The sequence below is a fragment of the Thamnophis sirtalis genome, unplaced genomic scaffold, assembly GCF_051295495.1.
Source record: "Thamnophis sirtalis isolate CommonGarterSnake01/CBP01778 unplaced genomic scaffold, rThaSir2_p1.2 scaffold_1, whole genome shotgun sequence".
Classification (NCBI taxonomy): domain Eukaryota; kingdom Metazoa; phylum Chordata; class Lepidosauria; order Squamata; family Natricidae; genus Thamnophis; species Thamnophis sirtalis.
This window is the reverse complement of record NW_028261381.1, coordinates 957,955-980,475: the sequence shown is the minus strand read 5'-3', so window position 1 is coordinate 980,475 and position 22,521 is coordinate 957,955. Positions and strand designations below refer to the sequence as shown.

The window sequence follows — 22,521 nt, the reverse complement described above, 5'->3', positions numbered from 1 at the left end:
GCATAAAATACTTTGGGGGAGAGATTATGTCTTTTCTTTTTTGTGATGAATGCAAAATGAATAAGAAATTTCTGAATCTGAAACAGAAAAGATAACGTATATAACTCCATTAACATTCTGTACACAGGTTAAATTTTATATATTTCCATAGGAAATAATAAAGGAAAGGATTATTATTTTATTGAAGATGGGCTTCCCAAATATCTTCTTTTTTGTGATGAGTCTACAAGAGACCACACTCTTTTAATAACTGTCTAGATATATATAATTTTAACATGTAATAGATTACTGTGGCTTGTTTAACCTGTGTGTGAATTTATTTGTCATGGTAATAACTTTTGAATGGCTTTTTGTTGACTCCTGCTAGGCATAAAATATTTCAGTTTTTACAATTTTAGCTTTTTCTTAAAATTCCTCTTCCATCATGATTGATGCAGGAACATAAGAGGCACAATGAAAATAATCTTGAAAAGTATTGTATAGGATCAGAGTGAAATGTACTTGTGTGTGGGTTCATGAACTTTTTTGTTCCTAAAATTTCTTTTTAAATTATTTTAAAGACAAGTGACCTTTCTAATTCAAGATGTTCAAATTCAATCTGGACTAGTTCAAGTGCTCAGAAAAAGAACAGAATATTCGTTTGAAATGTATTCATTCATAATCTTCAAACAGTAACCACTTTAATCTCCACCAAAAATAGGTTCAGGTCATTAATCAGATTGACCAACTTGATAACCTAGGGTTCCTGATTTAGCTTTAGCTACACATTGTACAAGGGACCATGGAAATCATAAAATGTCAATGGGCACCATCCAATCTCCAGAAGGGCCCCAAATCTCCAGATAAAGTTTTTGGGGTTCATGGGGAATGGCAGAAGGAAGGGGAAACACTTCTGTTGGAGGACAAAACATAACCCACAATTTCTGGCAAGCAACTGTGAACAGAACTGTTTGCTCTGGCACTTCCTGCCATGAAATTCTTCTCTGATATTAATACTAGCTGTGTAGTTTATAATTTTTGGCTTGTATTTATTTTAGACGAATTTGTTACTTAAATCTTTATTGCTGTTGCGAGAAGCAACAGTCTGGCTTCAGGAACCGTGTTTTGGACACAGAATGTACAAGCTAAACATGCTTTCTGAAGGAAATATGAAAGTAAAATTATTTTAATTTCTATCATGTCCTGGGCTGCATAGGGTGGTCGCCTGCCATTCCTATTTTGTACCGAAAGAGAATAACATACCTTTTAGTTTTTCAACTCCATTTTAGAAACCAATTCACTAACTCTCTTTATTCTTGAATGCGTGGAATGAAATATGTAAAGCTAAATACAGCGAATGGTTTGTTTCAAGAAGCAACCTGAGGCAGTAGTAACCTATGGCGCTGAAGATATTTTTAACTGCAACTCCTAGCAACCCCTTCCCTTTGCTGCACTCTAGTTCAGCAACATCTGCAGGGTCACAGAATCCTTTCCCCATAATCTTCCAGTCAGAAAAGATAGGGTTTTTAATCTATCCTAACTTTACAGCCAGATGTGCAAATATCTAAATATGTAGAAAAATGTGAGGTAGTCACTGATTTTATTAAAAAAACCCAACTAACCAATATAGTTGAGGGGGAAAAGATTGATAAACTTAAATAGTATAAATCCAGATCATGTATTCAGAGCTATATAATCAAGAGACGTTTAAACAGACTTAATATTTCTAACCTAGTAAATTCACTGTAGTCTTCATTTGCTAATATGATTAAGGGAGCAACTAACACCTGAAATTGTTTTTCAGGCAAGTAATCAGCCTGTGCATAATCTAAGGCTCCTGGTTCGATTCAGCTTAATTTGGGGGGGGGAAAGGTTCTTCTATTTAGTAAGAAATCATTATTTACGACTATGACTTTGGTGTGTGTGTGTGTGTGTGTGTGTGTGTGTGTTTGTTTCTGCATGCTCCTTTTAAATATGTGCTGGGGGGAGAGATATTTTTGCACAAAATATATATATTTCTTTCCCTAGGTTTGTGTAGAAAAGGTGGTAATGGTGAAGTAGCTCTTACAGTGTCTGCATATCCTTATATAATTAGTTATCAATCTGTAGGCTGCCTCCGTCTTTAGGGCAGCTCTAGCCAGCTATTTCAGGATACCGATCTCCTGATTGAAGGCCTTAGTTCAGTGTTTCTCAACCTTGGCGACTTTAAGTCCTGTGGACTTCAACTCCTAGAATCTCCCAGCCAGCTATGCTGGCTGGGGGATTCTGGGAGTTGAAGTCCACAGGACTTAAAGTCGCCAAGGTTGAGAAACACTGCCTTAGTTTATTCAGTTTCTTAATGTTTCATACCACCCCCCAAAAAATGAAAAATATAAGTATTTCAGAGTTCAAATGCATTTGCAATGAGCGTATTTGAGATTCTAAAGCAGCAAAACCTGCTAGATAAATATTCATATCTGCATTTCTAAGCTAAGAATATTTACTAGGAAAGAAACTCCTTCTGAACGAAGTGAAGCTTACTTTTGAGTAAACATACCCAATTGTTAATCAACCAAACATCTTTAAAACATACACAGACCTAGAGGGAGCTTGGAAATGAATGACATAAAAGCGTCCTAGCAATTTGCTTTCTTTTTTAAAAGTGCATATCAGGATAAGTAAAATAACGTTTTATGTTTTCAGGTTTCCTGAAGGCTGTCACATCCTGTGAACAATCAAATCTCAGTTATGTGATATTTAGATATAAACAATTCATTTACATTCCAGACAACCGATACCTTAAAAGAAAGAACCTCACCTCAGGAAATAACTTCCAAGCAAACATTGATATTTACTGGTGCTCCTAAATCTATAGAATATATTTAGTCTTAAGTGAAACCTCTCCCTGTCCCTAAGCATAATACCCCTTTTGCTAGAATAAGAATTTCATCTCTCGTCCTGAACAAAACTTTAGCTACAGATTTAAAGGAGATTTATTCTTTTGAAATTATTATTTTCTCCCCAAATGGCAATTTGCTAAGACATCAGAGCACCTTGCTGAGTTCAGCATGTGAAAAACTATATGGAAATTGTGACAGAAATGAACTCCCTTTCACTTTCCACTAGGAAAGGGCAACATCCATTTTCATAGCAAAAATAATAAGCCAAACTAATCTCTGGTCCCCCCTTCCCTTCCTTCTCACCTCACCACTAGTGGTAAGGTGAGACTGGATCCCCAAAACAGCAACAACACAAATAAGAATAATTAAAAATAGCTGCAAGGAAGAGAACCAACGAGAAGAGCTGTGTCAACATCTGAGGAAAAGTGGGTTTGCAAGTGCAGTATTTCTTCATGTGCAGTTTTTCTACTTCAGTGTCTCCTTTGGGAAAGAAGGCTTAGTGGAATGTATGTTCTCCTCGGACAATGTGGGAAGAGAACTCGTAACGGTCCTGACTCCGGTATCCACAAATGTTGCATTCTAGAGGGTCCCGGTAGCCATGACACCCCATGTGGATGGTGTACATGACATGGTCTAGGAAAAGAATTCGACAGTGTTCACACTTAAATGCCCTTATCTGCTCTCCTTCTCCATTGAAGACCTTATAGATATCCTTTAAAGAGCTCTTTGATGCTTTACTGATCTCCAAAGCCTTGGAGTCGTCCTTCATGTAAGCTGGGCTTTGCTTCTGCTTGGGATTTAAGGCAAGGTTCCCTTGAAAGGACTGGTGGTCTTCGTGGCTGCTCTCCGAGTCAGAGGAATCGAGGCAGCTATTGCTAGGCGAAGCCTCTCTTTCTTGGGGGTGACTCTTTGGTCTGATGAGGGAGAGAGGGCCATCCATGTTATTGTCATTGCTGTCAGTGGTTCCTCTGCTTACTGGTCTTTCTATCCTGCTGGGATTGTAGACTTGAGCGTAAGCTGAATTTATGACAGGTGCCACATCAGCAATTGTGCTTGGAGTGTGATGCATCAATGGGTGAAGTCCCTCTGCCCCAAGGTAAGAGATTGCATTGTTGATTGCTTGGTCCATCATGTGAGTTTGCATCAGCTCAGCATCTCTCTCATATGGTAAGCTTGGATCAAAATGAATATCTGGATAACCATATCTCATGAGCTTCTCACCTACACGAGAACAACAATAAGAAGGAAAAAACATCACTACTAAGACAAGAAATGATAGATCAATGATGCAAATTCACTGACAGAACCTGATACATAAAATTTCACCTTAAAAAAAAACATTGCAGGAATGTTTACTCAAAAAGAAACTATATTCCATGGAATTTACCAACCGGTAATTGTGCAAGAGACTTTTGGCAGAATCTGAAGTATTGCTAAATCAGCAACAATGGAATACAAATATAATAAAACCATTGTCTTTAATGACAACCATTTTTCATTTTAAAATTCTGTGATTTATTTAACTTCTATATTTTGCAATCCACAGGAGCTCCACAAACTGGAAAATTCCAATAATTTGTGTCAATTCAATTCAATTCACTTTGATGTATTCTCACTTCAGATTAGTGAATATTAGAATAAAATACATGCTACTTTCCAAATGTCAAATATATATATATACCTGCTGATTAACAATATTTCTAAACAGTGACATAATTGGATTGCTATTTTCAAATAATACAGTTTACATATTGAAAGAGATAACATTAATGTATCTTTCTTTTAAAATATATTAGGTGAAAATTGATGTAAGCTATAGAGTCCTCAAGCATTGAAGCAACTAAAATGAAGAAAAAATGAGACAGTCTACTATGGTTTCTAAAACCTGGGTTCAAATATAAAACAACATGGACATTTGGTATTCACAGATGACAAAATTTATTAGAACCACAAAAATATTATATATCGGAAATGAAAATTGTGTGGCTCACAAATCATACTTCTTCCCATGTTCAGTGCAGATTGTTCATCCAAGGTAACATCCTTACATTGCCAATTTCAGAACTGAGCTCAGTCATTTTGGATCATTTGAATTTGTCTGTATATGCCCCAATGTCCTGGCTATCTGAGCAAATCAAGAAATCAGGGAAGAAAGGCAAGGGTGGAATGTGAGGTTTAGGCCTTAAGAGGCCTTAAAGAAGGCAGTTAGAAGAGAGGAAAGAACGAGATAGAAAAAGGATTGCATCAACAGAGGAACCAGATGGTTATAATTTTCCCTTTATCCTATAGGTGACATTCTCCCAAGAAAGAGGGATGCGGACCTCCACTCTTATAATAATAGAATAACACTCAACCCTGATATGATCCTAATGAAGGAAACTGGATCAGATATGTATGACTGAAGAAGGAGCAAAGTCTGATTCTGTACTAACCTGAAGAAATACTCAATGTAACTACAACATGGGTCTGAGAAGTAGGAGGACTTCAATCATAATTTTTTTTGAACAATGCAAAACATATACAATATGCATAAATGCACATATTTTATGGCAATAACTACAAGTTTTATATGGACTATAGAGATGTATTGCTTACTCATATCTTCATTTGTGATTGCAGAATCAATCTAGGATCGAACACGGTAAGGGATTAAACAGGGGGTTTCAGTAACCTAACGGACTCTTTCAAGTCCAATTCAGGATATTATAATTATTCTGATAACTGGTTTGGGGGTTATTATGGACCGATGGAGAGGAGACCACTTATTTGTCACCGATGGATACTATATCTGGTAAGATATTGCCTGGCAATGATTGCAATCACCTGCTTCCAAAGATTTAAAAATCCAAGGATTCTTGCTGGCCCTGGGTGATTTTGCAGGCAACTTACCTGACAATCTCCTTAAGACCACGGCTACGTAATTGAATGGTGAGAGGAGAGGGGCCCCTGATTAAAATTACCACTTCAGAGCACTACCTCTGATTCTAAATTCCATGCCGAGTCCTACTTGTACAATGAAACAAGACTATATTCAGATAAAATGGAGACAAAGTAAATGTTATACTTCTGGTTACAGTTCCCTTCCTGTGCTGGTGGTGGTAAAGGTATAAAGCTTGTTCAGGGCCATATTTAAGTGGTTAATAAAAACACCATGCTATATATAGTTGGAGAGTTAAAATCTTCATCATGCCAATTTAGATGCCATAGTTATTACAGGATCTATAGAGATTATATCTGTCAGAATTTGTAACTGTCACCTACCGTAATTACCTATTTACACATCTTTGTATACCAGCCAGTTGTCAAGACTCTTGGTGAAATCTGTGAGTTAGTTAAGTTGCCTGTAATGGTTAGAGTGATTACTTGTTCTATAATGTTTTGCTTATCATTACTGGCAATCCCTAGAAGGAAAACTCCAACTGGTGTGTCTGGAAAGGAATCAATGCCTTATAAGAGGGGGATGGGCTTCCAGTATGAAAGATGTAGTGGTGCAACCTCTCTTTAAGTAGTCCTGTATGGACACTAAGTCTTGAACAATGACAAGCCACTTGCAAATTCTGTTGTTGGTTGTTGTTGTTGTCGTTTGGACAATGTAATTAATTGGCTAGTTACAATGGAGGAAGTTTATTACTTACCCTGTTTTCCCGAAAACAAGACCTCCTTGGATAATAAGCCCCATTGGGCTTTTGAGCGCATGCGCTAAAACAAGTCCTCCCCTGAAAATAAGCCCTCCCCAAAAATATTGCAACACAGCATCAGCCATGAGGTGACCACGCTTACTGCCTCCTGCACCTCAAAAATAATAAGACCTCCCCAAAAATAAGGCCAAGTGCTTATTTCAGGGGGCAAAAGAAATTAAGACCCAGTCTTATTTTGGGGAAAACACGGTAGGCAAATTTCATTGATCACTGCATCACGGATAATAGCCGTGCCCTAATATTCTTTGCTAAGTGAAAGATGGGAGGAATATTACTGAAAATCCAGTACCTTGCTGGACCAGTCCTGTGATTAAGGAACTGGAAGTGTGGTATTTCAGTAATTTGGTTTCTATTTAAAGGATTGCTACCAAAAGTGGTATTGGGAAACTTTTGTTCCAGATTCTCTTCTTCCTGTTGTTTAGCTTCTACGGGAGAAGTTAGGGATTGCTTCTAACAAATAAAAAAGGAATGCTTTTCATGACCAACAAAATGATTAAAAAACTAATAAGATAAAAGAAGTTACTATAGGTTATCAGTTGGAAATCTCAAGCTCACTGACATTGATTGATCGATTGATTCAATTTGTAAGGTTGCCTAGTTCTACAAGTAATCAAAAGAGCAACGAAAAGAAAGAAACTGCACTGTGGAAATTTAAAAGATTTAAAACATTATAGCATTTAACATAACATACATGTTGCTCTTGTTGAAGGTCTGCTAGAAAATCCACATTTTAACATCTTTCCTAAAAGGTTGGCTCCATGGGTGGATTGCTTTCCAGAGGGCAGGAATCACCATTCAGAATCAGAGAGAAGGCACCACTCCAGGGTCGCATATGATGACACTATTTTATTTTTGGTTTTTTTAAGGGACTCAGAGCATATAAACAATGCAAATATTACAGAATGGGGAGAAATAGTTAGAAACTTGCAACCCTATAAAACATTCAGCTATTCATAAATAGTTTTATAGGTGACAATGAACATCTTGAATTGCACCTAGAGGCCTTCCTGGAATCAATGCAGCTTGTGAACGAATGTTTGCTATTTTCTTTACTCTGTAATATCACATAGTTCTGTTTTCATAGGATTTCATAATCATACTCTTAAATTCTTAAATGTGTGGGGGGGGAAGACATGAAACTTTTAATATATTTATACAATAATGACTACATTTGTAGTCAATCACACAACAAATGACAAGGACACTATTTTGCATAGTTTCATATAAACTCAATTAAAGAGCACTTGAAATGTATTTGCCTGCTTACTTTTTCCAATTGTATACAATTCTACAAAGAATTATGGTGGTTTCATGAATTGGCATTTGCAAAATATTCAATGAATGAATGATTTATAGTTTTAGATTATAGATGACTGCTCATTTCATGATTATGAACTGACACTCCATTGATGTAAAGGAAAAACTGATTAATATTGTTTTGAATGGTCAAGTTTTAATTACATTCCACAAAAAAATCAATATCTGCTGTGTGATTATATATGTATGATATGCCTTACATATCTTATCTGCCATATATTTTGTTTTGTTTCATGTACAAAAAATATTTCAGAAGATGTATAACAGTATCACCCTATTGATTTTTCCGTCATCTTATTTATTTATGGCTACAAATTATATGCCCCTCCATTTTTGCAAAAACCTTTAGAAGTTTACAGCTTTTAATTGGAGTAGCTTGATCTCATATATCTCAAAATACCTTTCTAAAGAGCCATGTTTCTACAGCTCTATGGAAGTACAATAAGGACGGTGAGGTCTGGATATATTTGGGGGACAGGTTGTTCCAAAGAGGATTTATCACTAAGAAATTTTGAATCTGAGATCCATGAAACCTTAGCAAACCCAAATCTTATTGGAGTGGCTGATTCAACATGGAGAAAATGATCATGGCGACACCCAAACCTTAAGCCACGCAGGGCTTGAATTGTATCCTGAGGCTTAATTGGCAGCCACTGCAATTCCTATAGTAATGCAATTAAAGAGGTGAAGCTCAGGACACCCACCCATAACTCCCTGAACTACTGCATAGCGCATTAATGAAGCTTTTGAATGGTCTTCAATGCAGCCCCATGTAGACTCTACGGCAGTAATTCAGCTGTGAAATGCCAAGACCCTCAATGATTCAGGAAGGTCCACATTACTACATATGATGTCTAACTGTCAAAGGTTCTGATAGCTAAAATCTCTACTTGCTGTTCAAACAGGATCCAGGAGTTCAGGACTCCAAAGCTGTGGGTCAAATATACCATCACTGGACACAAATCCCCATCCTTGGTAGGATTTAGTCTAACTCTGTTTCTCTCTATCAACACCTAAGGCACCAGGCCAGAACCTCCATCATACAGTATCTCTTGCCTATCCCAGCCTAGAGACAGATCATGTAAAACTAATTTATAATTAAAACCTGATAGATTCTCCATATCTCACTGGTATTTTGCTAAGAAATATGCTTATATAGCTAATTCTTCATCTGCCTTTAAATGTTTTAACTACAAAACATAAATATGAACAAAGCTATAGTTAATTTTAATATATGATCTGAAGAAATGTAAACAGTATTTATTCATTGGATGTGGTTACAGTAATTATTATGACACTAAATGAGGTTATTTTATTTTCTCAGATTCTAGAGGATTACATTTTGAATCTAAAGCAGGGCTGTCAAACTCCTGACCCACAGGCTGGATGCTCACACATTGGCCACCCTCCCGCCCGGTTTAGTGAAAGGGGGTGGTGGCCAATGTGTCATGTGATGTCACCGTGACAACGTGAGTTTGACACCCCTGAATCAAGGTTTTATTTTTAGGTTTTTTTCAGCTTTTCTCTGAAGCATGACATTTTTATTCCCTTTCCTGAAAATTCAATTGTAAGAATACAATATTGTTTTAGTTTAATCTGAGATTAACCAAACATAGTTTTTCAGCTTTCTCTATACCGGAGTATAATCATTTTCTACCTTTACTGAGATAATTTGAGATTTTTGCTCAAATTATCATCCTATCCACACAGAATAGAATTAGCTTTCTTTACAGATGTTACACAATTTAACATGTGATTAGGCATACATCAAAAAGATATTCTTGCATAATTCTGAAAAGGAAACACATATTTTCATAATTATTGCATTGTGCAAATATTTTAACTATTGCAAATGAAGCAACTTTGTTCTGTTGTTATTTTTCCAGTATACATTTTCGTATTTTTGTAAGAAATAATGATGGATTTTATCCTATTTTTTTCTATATTTCTGATCTTATTCTGCTGGCATAGGTGGGAATAGCTGAAGCTTCTAACAAGACAATCTGAATCCAGAAAATACAACTCTAAACCATCATAATACAGGTGAAACTCAAAAAATTAGAATATCATGCAAAAGTTCATTTATTTCAGTATTGCAACTTAAAAGGTGAAACTAATATATGAGACAAGACTCATTACATGCAAAGCAAGATAGTTCAAACCGTGATTTGTCATAATTGTGATGATTATGGCGTACAGCTCATGAAAACCCCAAATCCACAATCTCAGAAAATTAGAATATTGTGAAAAGGTGCAATATTTTAGGCTCAAAGGTTCCCACTCTAATCAGCTAATTAAGTTATAACACCTGCAAAGGGTTCCTGAGCCTTTAAATGGTCTCTCAGTCTGGTTCAGTAGGAATCACAATCATGGGAAAGACTGTTGACCTGACAGTTGTGCAGAAAACCATCATTGACATCCTCCATAAGGAGGGAAAGCCTCAAAAGGTAATTGCAAAAGAAGTTGGATGTTCCCAAAGTGCTGTATCATTAATAGAAAGTTATGTGGAAGGGAAAAGTGTGGAAGAAAAAGGTGCACAAGCAGCAGGGATGACCGCCGCCTGGAGAGGATTGTCAGGAAAAGGCCATTCAAAAGTGTTGGGGACTTTCACAAGGAGTGGACTGAGGCTGGAGTCTATGTAGCAAGAGCCACCACACACAGACGGATCCTGGACATGGGCTTCAAATGTCGTATTCCTCTTGTCAAGCTGCTCCTGAACAACAAACAACGTCAGAAGCGTCTTACCTGGGCTAAAGAAAAACAGACCTGGTCTGTTGCTAAGTGGTCCAAAATCCTCTTTTCTGATGAGAGCAACTTTTGCATCTCATTTGGAAACCAAGGACCCAGAGTATGGAGGAAGAATGGAGAGGCACACACTGCAAGATGCTTGAAGTCCAGTGTGAAGTTTCCACAGTCTGTGTTGATTTGGGGAGCCATGTCATATTCTGGTGTTGGTCCACTGTGCTTCATTAAGTCCAGGGTCAACGGAGCCGTCTACCAGGAGATTTTGGAGCACTTCATGCTTCCTTCCGCAGACGAGCTTTATGGGGATGCTGACTTCATTTTCCAGCAGGACTTGGCACCTGCCCACACTGCCAAAAGCACCAGAACATGGTTCAATGATTGTGGGATTACTGTGCTTGATTGGCCAGCAAACTCGCCTGACCTGAACCCACCACAGGGAATCGATGGGGTATTGCCAAGAGAAAGATGAGAGACATGAGACCGAACAATGCAGAAGAGCTGAAGGCCGCTATTGAAGCATCCTGGTCTTCCATAACACCTCAGCAGTGCCACAGGCTGATAGCTTCCATGCCACGCCGCATTGAGGCAGTAATTGCTGCAAAAGGGGCCCAAACCAAGTACTGAGTACATATGCATGCTTATACTTTTCAGAGGTCCGATATTGTTCTTCTTTTATTGATTGCATGTAATATTCTAATTTTCTGAGATGGTGGATTTGGGGTTTTCATGAGCTGTACACCATAATCATCACAATTATGACAAATCACGGCTTGAACTATCTTGCTTTGCATATCTCATATATTAGTTTCACCTTTTAAGTTGCATTACTGAAATAAATGAACTTTTGCATGATATTCTAATTTTTCGAGTTTCACCTGTATTTCACTGGTCATCCAGGAAGTCTTTTGATCACTAGGGCCAATACAAAGACTTCAAGTGAATGCCAGGATTGTTTACAAGCTCATAAAACTCCTTCCTTATCTTACCTATATCCAGGGTCTCAGGTGAGATGAGGGATCTTATAGCAAACCCAAGGCCCAAGAGGAGAAACTCCAAGCCCTAAAGCCCTGCTGGGTCCTTCAGTTACAGCAGCCTCAGAGGGCTCTTCATCTGAGCTCTAGAGAATTTTGGTTTGTTTTACTTCTTTTTTTTGTCCCCTGAGAATTTAAAAATTCAGCTCTCCTGCCAGTTTTTCATTTATTTTCCAACCTGTGTGCAATTCATTCAGCTGGATTCCCTTCTTGTTCCCTGACTGCTTGAAACATCTCCTATCCATGTATTCACTTCCCACCCCCTGATTTTGTAAAATAAGAGAAACCAACATTTATTGTATTGTATTGTATTGTATTGTATTTAATGGATTTATAGGCCGCCCAATCCCGGAGGACTCCGGGCAGCTTTCAGAAAGGAAGTAAATCATAAAAATAAAGAGTTAAAAAACAAAAGAGACAGATTAAAACCTCATCATGCACCCAATCTGGTCGGGGCTGGACCTCAGTCATGAGGTCAACAGCCCCAGGCCTGCCGGAATAGCCAGGTTTTGATAGCCTTTCAGAAGGCCATGAGAGTGGGTAGGGTCCGGATCTCTGGGGGTAGTTCATTCCATAGTGTCGGAGCGGCTACAGAGAAGGCCCTCCTCCAGGGAGCCACCAGCTGACATTGCCTGGCTGACGGCACCTGAAGGAGGCCCACCCTGTGCGATCTTATCGGCCGTTGGGAGGTATGCGGCAGTAGGCGGTCTCGCAGATATCCAGGTCCTAAGCCATGTAGGGCTTTAAAGGTAATGACCAGCACCTTGAATCGTGTTCGGAGACCGATAGGGAGCCAGTGCAGCTCGTGGAGGATAGGTGTAATGTGGGTGTATCTTGGTACACCCAGTATCGCTCGCGCGGCTGCGTTCTGGACTAATTGTAGTCTCCGAACACACTTCAGGGGCAGCCCCATGTAGAGCGCATTACAGTAGTCAAGTCTTGAGGTGACGAGGGCATGAGTGACCATTTGAAGGGCCTCCCGATCCAAATAGGGCCGATCCCATTTACAAGGGAAGCCCAAAAATACTTAGATTAGAATATTTCTATTGTGGTTTAGGTAGACTAAAGAAAAATATTCAGTATGTCTGTTTTAAATAGCATGGTATAATATAGCAGAGGGTAGAGTAAAAGTATTAAATATTAATGCTAATTTAAAGAAATCCCTTCTAATATAATGTGAACAAATGTTCTACTCTGAACAATCTGTCATACTTTTTTTACCACCAGATTTTCACACTGGCACATACTCCTAGGATCTAAAACAATGCTTTTTCAATAAAAAAGTGAATGATTGTTATTCACCAGTTCCTGGGGGCTGCAAATTATATTCCATGGTATTATTTTAAGTTTCTAGAGCAGTGTTTCTCAACCTTGGCCACTTGAAGATGTCTGGACTTCAACTCCCAGAATTCCCCAGCCAGCGAATGCCATCTGGGTAACTTTGGGCCAGTTGCTCTCTCTCCCAGCCCAACCCATTTCATAGAATTGCAATTGTATAGAACAGTGTTTGTCAACCTTGGCCACTTGAAGATGTCCGGACTTCAACTCCCAGAATTCCCCAGCCAGCATTCGCTGGCTGGGGAATTCTGGGAGTTGAAGTCCAGACATCTTCAAGTGGCCAAGGTTGAGAAACACTGTTCTAGAGCTTCTTGGTTTACCTCCTCTCCCCCTTCCCCAGCTGATTTTGCCCATACTGAAACTGCTAATGGGGCCCTTCAAGAGTTTAGGATTAATCCCAGGCTGCCCTTTTTGCTACAAACAACAAGTGTGGTCATCTGAAGCTTACCCACAAACTTCTGTGGGGTGGAGTTTTTACGCTTCCCCAGGTTGCTTGTCAGCTTCTCTATAACAGCAGGTCTTTCAAAAGGCACCAGAGTAACATTGTTGTCCATCCCAGCTTCTTGCTCCTTACAATCTTCCATAGCAGAGACTACATAAAACCAAAAAGCCACATCAGAAAGATCTAACTACACTTCCAAGAAATGTTTCATTGATAAATAGAATGATCAGCATGGTAAACTTTGCAAACTATAATTGATCCACATGTGCAGAGGTGGGTTCCTACCAGTTCGCACCTATTCGCACCTAGAACCGGTTCGTCAAATCTACCGAACCGGTTAGAAGAGGTTCCACCAGTGGACCCGGAAAGCAGGCCACACCTACAGAAGAGGCTCCAAAAATGTTTGAAACCCACCACTGCCACACAGAGAGAGAGAGCCGGCCAGCCAGCCAGCCAGCCAGCCAGACAGACAGACAGACAGACTGACACAGAGAGAGAGAGAAAGAGAAAGAAAGGAAGAAATAAATAAAAAAAGAAAGAAAAAAGAAAGAAAAAGAGTGAGAGATGAAAGAAAAAAAGAAAAAAGGGACAGAGAGACAAAAGGAAGGAAAGAGAGAGAGAGAGAGAGAGAAAGAGAGAGAGAGAGAAAGAGAACACATGGCCGGCAAGCCACTCCCACCAGGTCACATGGCTGGCAAGCTACTCCCTCAAAGGAGGCCACACCCACAGAGTAGGTTCCAAAATTTTTTGAAACCCACCACTGCACATGTGCCATTAAAAGCACGAGATTTGAGAGTCGTTCAGCAATGATCTCCTTTGGTTGGGGACCTCCATGACTTTCCTTCCAGGGTCTGAAGGAAAAAATGTCAGAGTGGGGGAAACAGTTGCACTGATTCTCCTAGCAAAAAGGCAGGGAAGAGGAATGTTACTAACAGATGGTGATCACAGACACGAGGGTACGTTTCTCTAAGTAATTGCATAAGCCAAGAATCTGCAAGACCTTTAGGTAAAACATACATTATTCTCCAACATATTAACTCTCATGAATCAATAACAAGTTAAGTAGCCTGATATGAAACATATTATAATGGCAACATTTCAAAATATTACCTTTATTACCAAAGACAAAGCTAAATAATAGCCGCCTATGTTTGGAATTATGCTGATTTCCATATTATTTTATTTCTAAACTAGCTCTGCTTTTCTATATAACAGTGTGATGCCAAAGCATACACAATATTGTTCTCTCCAAGCAAGGGAAGCTGAGAGGAGTAAGAAACCCTATTCTTGAAGATTGATAAAGGATGGCTTACATGATGCAATCTGCATCAAGGCATGAAGGGAAGGGAGGTTAGTGAAGGAGAAAAAAAGAAAGACTGCAAGAAGATTATCTTTTCTTCCCAGGATAAATGAAAATGTTTATAGTTTATAAATGTTTATAGTTTATGTTTATATTCTCAGGACAGATCCAGAAGGAGTGAAAGGGGTGGATATGGGGAGTCTATACCTGCAGCTTCTGCTCACCATACCATCCCTATACTTTCTGTCCTCTTCATTTATGAGAGAAGTATTCTTCCCTGTTTTATTGCATCATTGTCTTAGACCCCCTTCCCCCGTTTTGGCTTCCAGAGGAAAATAGTCACAGGAAATAACCTGAGCTCCATTATCTATACTAACCTGAGATCCTTTATCTATGAATATCTGGGCTTACATCATATATTGCTTATGCATTGTCTCTCCTACCTTTATGAATGTATAAATATAAGTGCATCCTTTTGTTGGGTGGAGTCTCTCTCAATATTCTTTGGAGGGAGTCCCACCCACATGGGAAGCTTTCAAAAAGAGACTGGACTGCCATCGGTCAAAAATGATGTAGGGTCTGCTTAGGCAGGGGGTTGGACTAGATGACCTACAAGGCCCCTTCCAACTCTGTTAATCTGTAACTCTGCAGTAAGCCTTGATGATTTGCATTGGGTCCTGCATTTGATTCCACAGCTGTTTTTCAAATAGTATAAATTAATCTGGATCTGATCACTAGACCGTGAACCAATATTATATCATCTGACTGAGAAACATTATAACTTGCTTAAATGTATCTTTTATGCTGCTTTTATAAGTTGAACTGTAGCCTGTGATTCAGTAGCTTAGAAAAGACTCTGGAGGAAATTAGCTGCCCCTCTGATTGACTGATGTCTCCTTAAACTATACCACTACATATCATTACCATCCAGTCAAGAGTAACTACGTAGGCAACTTAATTGAACCTATCACCTCTTATAAGGTGTTAAATTAAGATGTATATTTGCCCCCGTGTTCACTTTTATATCAATGAAATCACTGAGGTTTTGGCCAAGTCAAAAGACTATCCTCCATCCCTTGTCCATTGGCATATTTCTATTCTTCAAAAAGGGAAATAGAAAGAAAAAGAAACTTCATGAATGAAAGCAAAAAGTAACTCCCCCCTTCATCCCCAGCAAGTATACTCAATATTTTATCAGTCTCTTAAAATACATTTTACTTCATTCCATACTTCACACCATTTCTACACTTATGTCTAAATCTTTAGCTCTCCTGATTAATTGGCAAAAGGGCAGTAAAATTAACAAAGATAGCTAACAGCATGTATATAAACTCCTTGTTCATTTAATCTAAATGCCCCTCATCCCACTTTTAATTATCAAAATCTAATTCCACTTAATATTTAAGCATTACTGTACAAAAAAATAAAAATTATTAAAATTACCTGAAAAATCTCACTGAATCCTCCATAGGAAATTCACACTTGCCCACATTCAGATACAAAGGCTGAACTTGAGTCATGAAAAAGCCCGTTATATATCTGATGGTGATCAAATCTCCAATCTCCAACTCTTAATAGGCTTAATTGTTCTTGTGATTATTAGATTACTGATATTCTATGAGATTAATTCTCACAAACCTCTAAGAAGGTTGTAAAATTTATTAATAGCCAAGGGTTATTTCATGTAATTTTCTATAATTTCCTTTTTTTATTTACCATATTTGCTGTATGTTACTTTTATGATTGGTTTTGGGCAATACATAAATAAACAATCATAAACCCAAAACATTAAAAGCAATGTTATTTAAAGATAATCAAAGTGGAAATTATATGCACTTCTATTCCAGAAGATAGGAACCATAACACAAAGCCAATTACGAGTGCCCATGAGTCCTCCGGGATTGGGCGGCCTATAAATCGATTTAATAAATAAATAAATAATAAATACTTCATACAACACGGGCAGAAACCATTTTTTCTAATGGTTTTATCAACATCATGCTGATTTATTAGCTTTCCTAGCCAAAATTTAGGTCATGTGCAGACTTGATATAGATTTCTTTCATTCTGTCATCCAAGTCACTATTAAAAATGCTGAAGACTATCAGGCTGCAGTATTTCCTTGAGTTGGATAACCACTCTTTGAGTACATGTTTAAGTCAGGGGAAGTCAATCCAGCCCATATTATGGATCACAAAGTCATGGAAGTTATTTATGACACATTTTGCTGAAATAAAAATGCAGTATTACTACAACAATTAGATAATTAATTAAGAAATTTATTTTATCAAAAATAGCAATAGCAGTTAGACTTATATACCGCTTCATAGGGCTTTCAGCCCTCTCTAAGCGGTTTACAGTCAGCATATCGCCCCCACAGTCTGGGTCCTCATTTCACCCACCTCGGAAGGATGGAAGGCTGAGTCAACCTTGAGCTGGTGAGATTAGAACCGCTGAACTGCAGATAGCAGTCAGCTGAAGTGGCCTGCAGTACTGCACCCTAACCACTGCGCCACCTCGGCTCTTCAAAAATGAAATAATAGACTTCTTTTTGATAAATAGAAACTAATCACTGCAATATTTATGGGGCTTACAGATGAACTAATGGATTATTTGATTACTTATTTATTGAGTAATTGGTTTATGATTTAGAATCTTCCCAGTAACACTGTAAAATTAATTGATCTGTAATTTGATGGAATTTTACCTGTTCACCAGGATTTCTCAAAAAACAAAACTTAAAACATAAGGGTTTGGCCAGATCATAGCCAAATTCCTTCAATACTATAGGATATAATTTATTGGGTCTTGAAGATATAAACTCTTTCAAGGTAACTATGAAAATTGTCTCATATTTTTATAAGTATCAATTTACAATCCTGCCTATTCCATTATTACTAAATGTAAAACATTATAAAAAGAGTGGAGTTTAACTCAAAAGGTAAATAAATAATTAGAATGGATGAATAGTATTTCAGTGGATGAATAGTATTCTAGTTTATTTTAGTGTTTTTGTTTTGAAAAGAAAAGGAACTGAGGAAGGCTTCAAATAGATATGGAAAACAAATGATAGGAAGATTTAAATGTTAAGAAGCAGTTTAACTTGGTTTGCCTGACCTAGCTCTGTTCTATCCAAAGAGAAAAAATGTTAATGGAAAAGGAACCATTATGCTTTCTTTATGACCTGATCCAGGGGTGGGTTGCTCCTGGAACTACTGCCAGTTCGCTACACACTTGTGTGCATAGTTGCCAAAAAATCGTTCTGCACATGCGCAGAACATTTAAACAGGAGTAAAAAACATGCCAGCAACGGCATGGGCGACCAGGGAACCAGTCTGCGGGTGTGGCCAGCCATCCGTCCCTACCGGTTCGGTGATCCAGTCGCAATTTTCACTACCGGTTCACCCGAATCAGTAGCGACCCACCTCTGACCTGATCGAACCAGGGTTAATTATATTATATAAGAAAAGTGGAATATGTCGTTCTATTCTACCAAAGGCAGAAAGCAGTCAGGATTGCCCAATTCTGAGTAGAAAAATAGTGATAAAGCAAAATTTATTAACTTATCTCTCCCTACTCCCATTGCTGTGTTGTTTGTTCTGACTGAACAAACAACACAGTTGCTATTTTAATTTTATACAAATCTATTCATGAATAATAACTGTCTTATACTTAATCTGACAATGGAATATTGTACTTCTTGGGGTGAGGGGAGCCACCAGATCAAGGTGATTGCCTGAGGGAGTCCCTGCAGTTTTCTGGGCAAGCAGGGGTTTTCCTTGTCTGCTTCCTAGTGATGAAAGTGAAGGACTGGCCTGAGGTGATCCAGCTGGCTTCTCTCTACTGGGACAACTCAGTCTCCCAGTCAGTGGTGAGATTCAGCTGGTTCACACTGGTTCAAGTGAACCAGTTGTTAAATTGCCACCCCACCCGCCCTCAAAGTGGGTCCTGGGCGCTGCACTGTGCTGCAATGGAGAATCGGGCAATGGGGCGTCCAGCATGAGAGAAGGACGACGCCTCGTTCCCGCTTCGTTCTCCCTGCTCTCCCTCCTTCCCTTGTGCTGGCCACTCTGATTCCTGTTTTTCCATTGTAGTGCAGTGCCCAGAATCCACTTTGATAGTGGGTGTGTTTGCTTAGTTTAACAACCAGTTCACCCAGGGTCAGGTTGGCCTTTGTGGGAGGGTCGTCCCGCATGTGTGGCAGGCATGGGCCACCCCTCCCACAATAGCCAACCAGACCCTGGGCAATCCAGTTGTTAAATTCTTTGAATCCCAGCATTGCTCCCAGTTACTAGCCTGATGCCTTTAGCAAACTGGCTTTCCTGAATCAGGTAGTCATATTAAATTTAAGGAATTAGAATTGTTAATTGTAAGCTTTGGGATTGTCTCGTTTGGGAACTGAATTTGTTAGCATCCCAAACTCTTGGGCTAAGCAGTTAGCAGTAGAAGTATGATTTGCACATAAGGCAATAAGTTTCTAGAAATACATTACAGTAGAAAATCACTTTAATTGACATTTAATTTTTTGCACTCTAAGAAACACACACACACGATTGTGTGTGTGTGTGTGTTACATATGTATGTATGTATGTATGTATGTATGTATGTATGTATGTATGTATGTATATGTATATGTATATGTATGTGTATATGTATATGTATATAATTATATATATTTAATTCTAAATGGAATTAGCTGGGTAAGAAATTAATCTTAAATCCCCACAACTCTTTCCCTTTCCCACCATGGCTCATAGATATATAGCCATTAGAGAAGTACTAGCAAGTCTCTGGCCCAGTAGTGGGATTCAAATAATTTAACAACTGGTTCTCTGCCTTAATGACCAGCTGGGTAGGTGGGCTCGGTGATCATGTGATTGGGTGGGTGTGGCCAATTCATCTTCACTCATGTTGATGGGCCTTCGCCTTAGCTGTGACAATGTAATAAGGGTTTACCAGAGAAACAGTTTCTGTAAGCAGGACAATAAAGATCAGGCTAGAAAATACCACCAGAATGTTTCCTTCCTGCCTTCCTTACAGGATTAGCCCTGTAAAGTGGGAAAAAACAAGGGGAAATTTCTTCCAACAACCGGTTCTCTGGACTGCTTAGAAAGTTAACAACCAATTCTCCCGAATAGGTGCGAACCGGCTGAATCCCACCACTGCTCTGGCCAGTCTTCAATTCTCTCAAATTATATGTGTTTTTTTAACCTAGCTATTCTTTTTATGTCTTCTCATCTCTCTTCCCATAAGAGATGGGAACTCTCTTCAATTTGGCATTGAGAGATCATTTTAACCAGTCATCTTTTACCCACACCCCCACCCCGTCATCTGATATTTTGAAACAGGTATTTCAACAAACAAATTAACTGTTGTATTGATTTTTGAACTACAAGAATTCTAAACATTTTGGAGATTCTTTGGGGAAGAATTGGAGAATGCCAACTGGACAGGACAAGAAGAGTGCAGCTAATCAAGTTAACATGGCTGTGCATCGTGTATTCCATTGATTTCAATTGAGAATGTCCAATCACAAATTTGTTTTTTAGCTCAATCTAATCTGAGAACCCAGCCTAGTTTATTTCATAAACCTTAACAATTTCATAAGAGTAGAAAACTTGCTGACTTCATCGTTATGATTTGAGCTATTCCACTCTTAAAAATCCATCACAAATACTTGCACATGAGTAAAGGATTTGAAACAAAGCCATGTTCCAAATACACACAATTAAATATTAAGTTATAGTCTCATCAGTTTAAATCTTGCTGCACCTCACCAAGTAATGCAGCTTCCTGAGCAATTTCAGGCTAGAAAAGTCTACATTGCACAATGCACAATTCCTGTTCTGGACTTGCCTTAAAAGAGACAGAAGATTTCTGAAAGTGGAAATAACAGTAAAAAAAAGAGGAATGCCTCTGAAATGCAACCTGCCTTCTACAGGATCAACTCCTCTTCCTGAGTTTCAATCATAAACTTTGTATCCACATTTGCAAAGAGAAGGTGCGGCATTCTTGCTATTTCCTTTTTAATGGAGTTCCCGCAATACTAAAGATAGAGGATAGATTGGAAAATGTGGCATATTTGATACCTCCAATGTATACAGGCAATGCTGACTTTATACTAAAAGCTTCATCCTGAGCGCTGTAAGCATAAGGGGACACTCTTTCTTCTGGTTTAATCAGCTTCAACTATTAAACTTCCAAACCATTATCATACCCATCGGTGCTACCACTTGTTTTCTCTGAAGAAGCATAAAAATGAATTAAACAGAGGACCAGCCCCTGAGATGCTGCTGCCCATCTCAGCCCACTTTCTGCAGATATTTTCATAGGACGGGGGATTCCCTTATATGAAACGGATGATTGAAATGTGCTCTGCGTGTGGGGCTGCCCTTGGTTTTCAAGCACCTGGAAACAGCTGCTGCTCTCAAATGTGGCAGTGTGGTCATAAGGAAGAATAATGGTAAGTCTATTTCTCATAGGTCCAAGGTATGACCATGTCACACCATTGCTTCATGTGCTGCAACCGTTACCAGCTGGCCATAACCTTTGTCATACAACCTACAACTTTCACGCCACGCAGCCTGATTATTTGAGGGACTGTCTTATCTCCTATAATTTTCTTTCTTCCATAAAATCTGACAGAGAACATAGTAGAACTCCTGGTTATCATCCCTCAGAGATCCATTTTGCTCTCACCCTGATGATGGTCCAGAAGGTTCTGAAAAATTGGCCATTTTCCCAGGCCTGGGAGTCGAGTGGCTGGTGAGCCCTGGGACGTCTTGTTCTGTTTCTATGGTTTTTCTTTTTTCTGAAGGCATATCTCTTTGATCTCTCTCTCTCTCTTTAATTAAATACTTATAAATGTCCTGCAACATGTGTGACTGAAATATGCTAATTTAAGATAAACCTACAATATGTGTCTGTGGTGATGGTGGCAGCGTCCTCTTTAATAGTAAAATATTTTAGTAAAACACCAGAAATGACATAACTGATAATTAATTTATATCTATTTATATAAATAGGCTTGGTAGCCTATCTAGTAGGCTACCAAGAAATAAGATTTGCTATGTCAATTATTTTCTTGTTACCATTTGTTCAGGCATCTTTTGCTGAGACATACACAATGCATTTTCATTTTCTATGGGAATCCAACTGCCAGTAGCAGTTAGACTTATATACCGCTTCATAGGGCTTTCAGCCCCCTCTAAGCGGTTTACAGAGTCAGCATATAGCCCCCACAGTCTGGGTCCTCATTTTACCCACCTCGGAAGGATGGAAGGCTGAGTCAACCCTGAGCCGGTGAGATTTGAACCGCCGAACTGCCAAACTAGCAGTCAGTTGAAATGGCCTGCAGTACTGCACTCTACCCACTGCGCCACCTTGGCTCTTACAGTAAATGGAAGCACAAATAAGAGTCAATGTTTACTGTCAAAAGGTCTGAAAAATAGGTATTAAACTATTGATTATAAATATTTGTCTCTGAAATCATGACCTTTAAGTCAAAACTATTGAGATATCAACAACTATTTGATGTTTGTATACATTTTTGTCTTCAAAATACTGGCTTGAGAATAGGCACCCTGTATTCAACAGGGCTTATGCTTCATGACGAAAGTATCCATGGGATCTCCCTTTTAGCTTTAAATTTTTGCCTCTTGTAGATAACTTCCCACAATTCATAGTGCTATTTGTTGTGAAAGTTCTCTTAAAGAATAATTAAACGAAACAGTAAGACACAGAGGAAATAACATTATCACTCTAGTATGTAAGTATTTAAATAGTTTTTCAC

At 38.6% G+C, this 22,521-nt stretch overlaps 1 protein-coding gene across 6 annotated transcripts in view; it reads right to left on the bottom strand.

The window, feature by feature from the left end:
- Window positions 1-2,280: 2,280 nt before the first annotated feature.
- Window positions 2,281-22,521, bottom strand: part of IKZF2 (IKAROS family zinc finger 2) — a 101,175-nt gene continuing 80,934 nt past the window's right edge. For 5 of the 6 annotated variants that reach the window (XM_014067817.2, XM_014067894.2, XM_087706368.1 and 2 more), the window contains 2 exons: window positions 13,436-13,579; window positions 2,281-4,079 (listed from right to left, as the gene is read on the bottom strand). In XM_014067817.2, the coding sequence (XP_013923292.1) occupies window positions 3,355-4,079; window positions 13,436-13,579 (869 nt within the window). In that variant the 3' untranslated portion in view covers window positions 2,281-3,354. The remainder of the gene's footprint in view (window positions 4,080-13,435; window positions 13,580-22,521) is intronic. The other variant, XM_014067970.2, reaches the window with a different exon arrangement.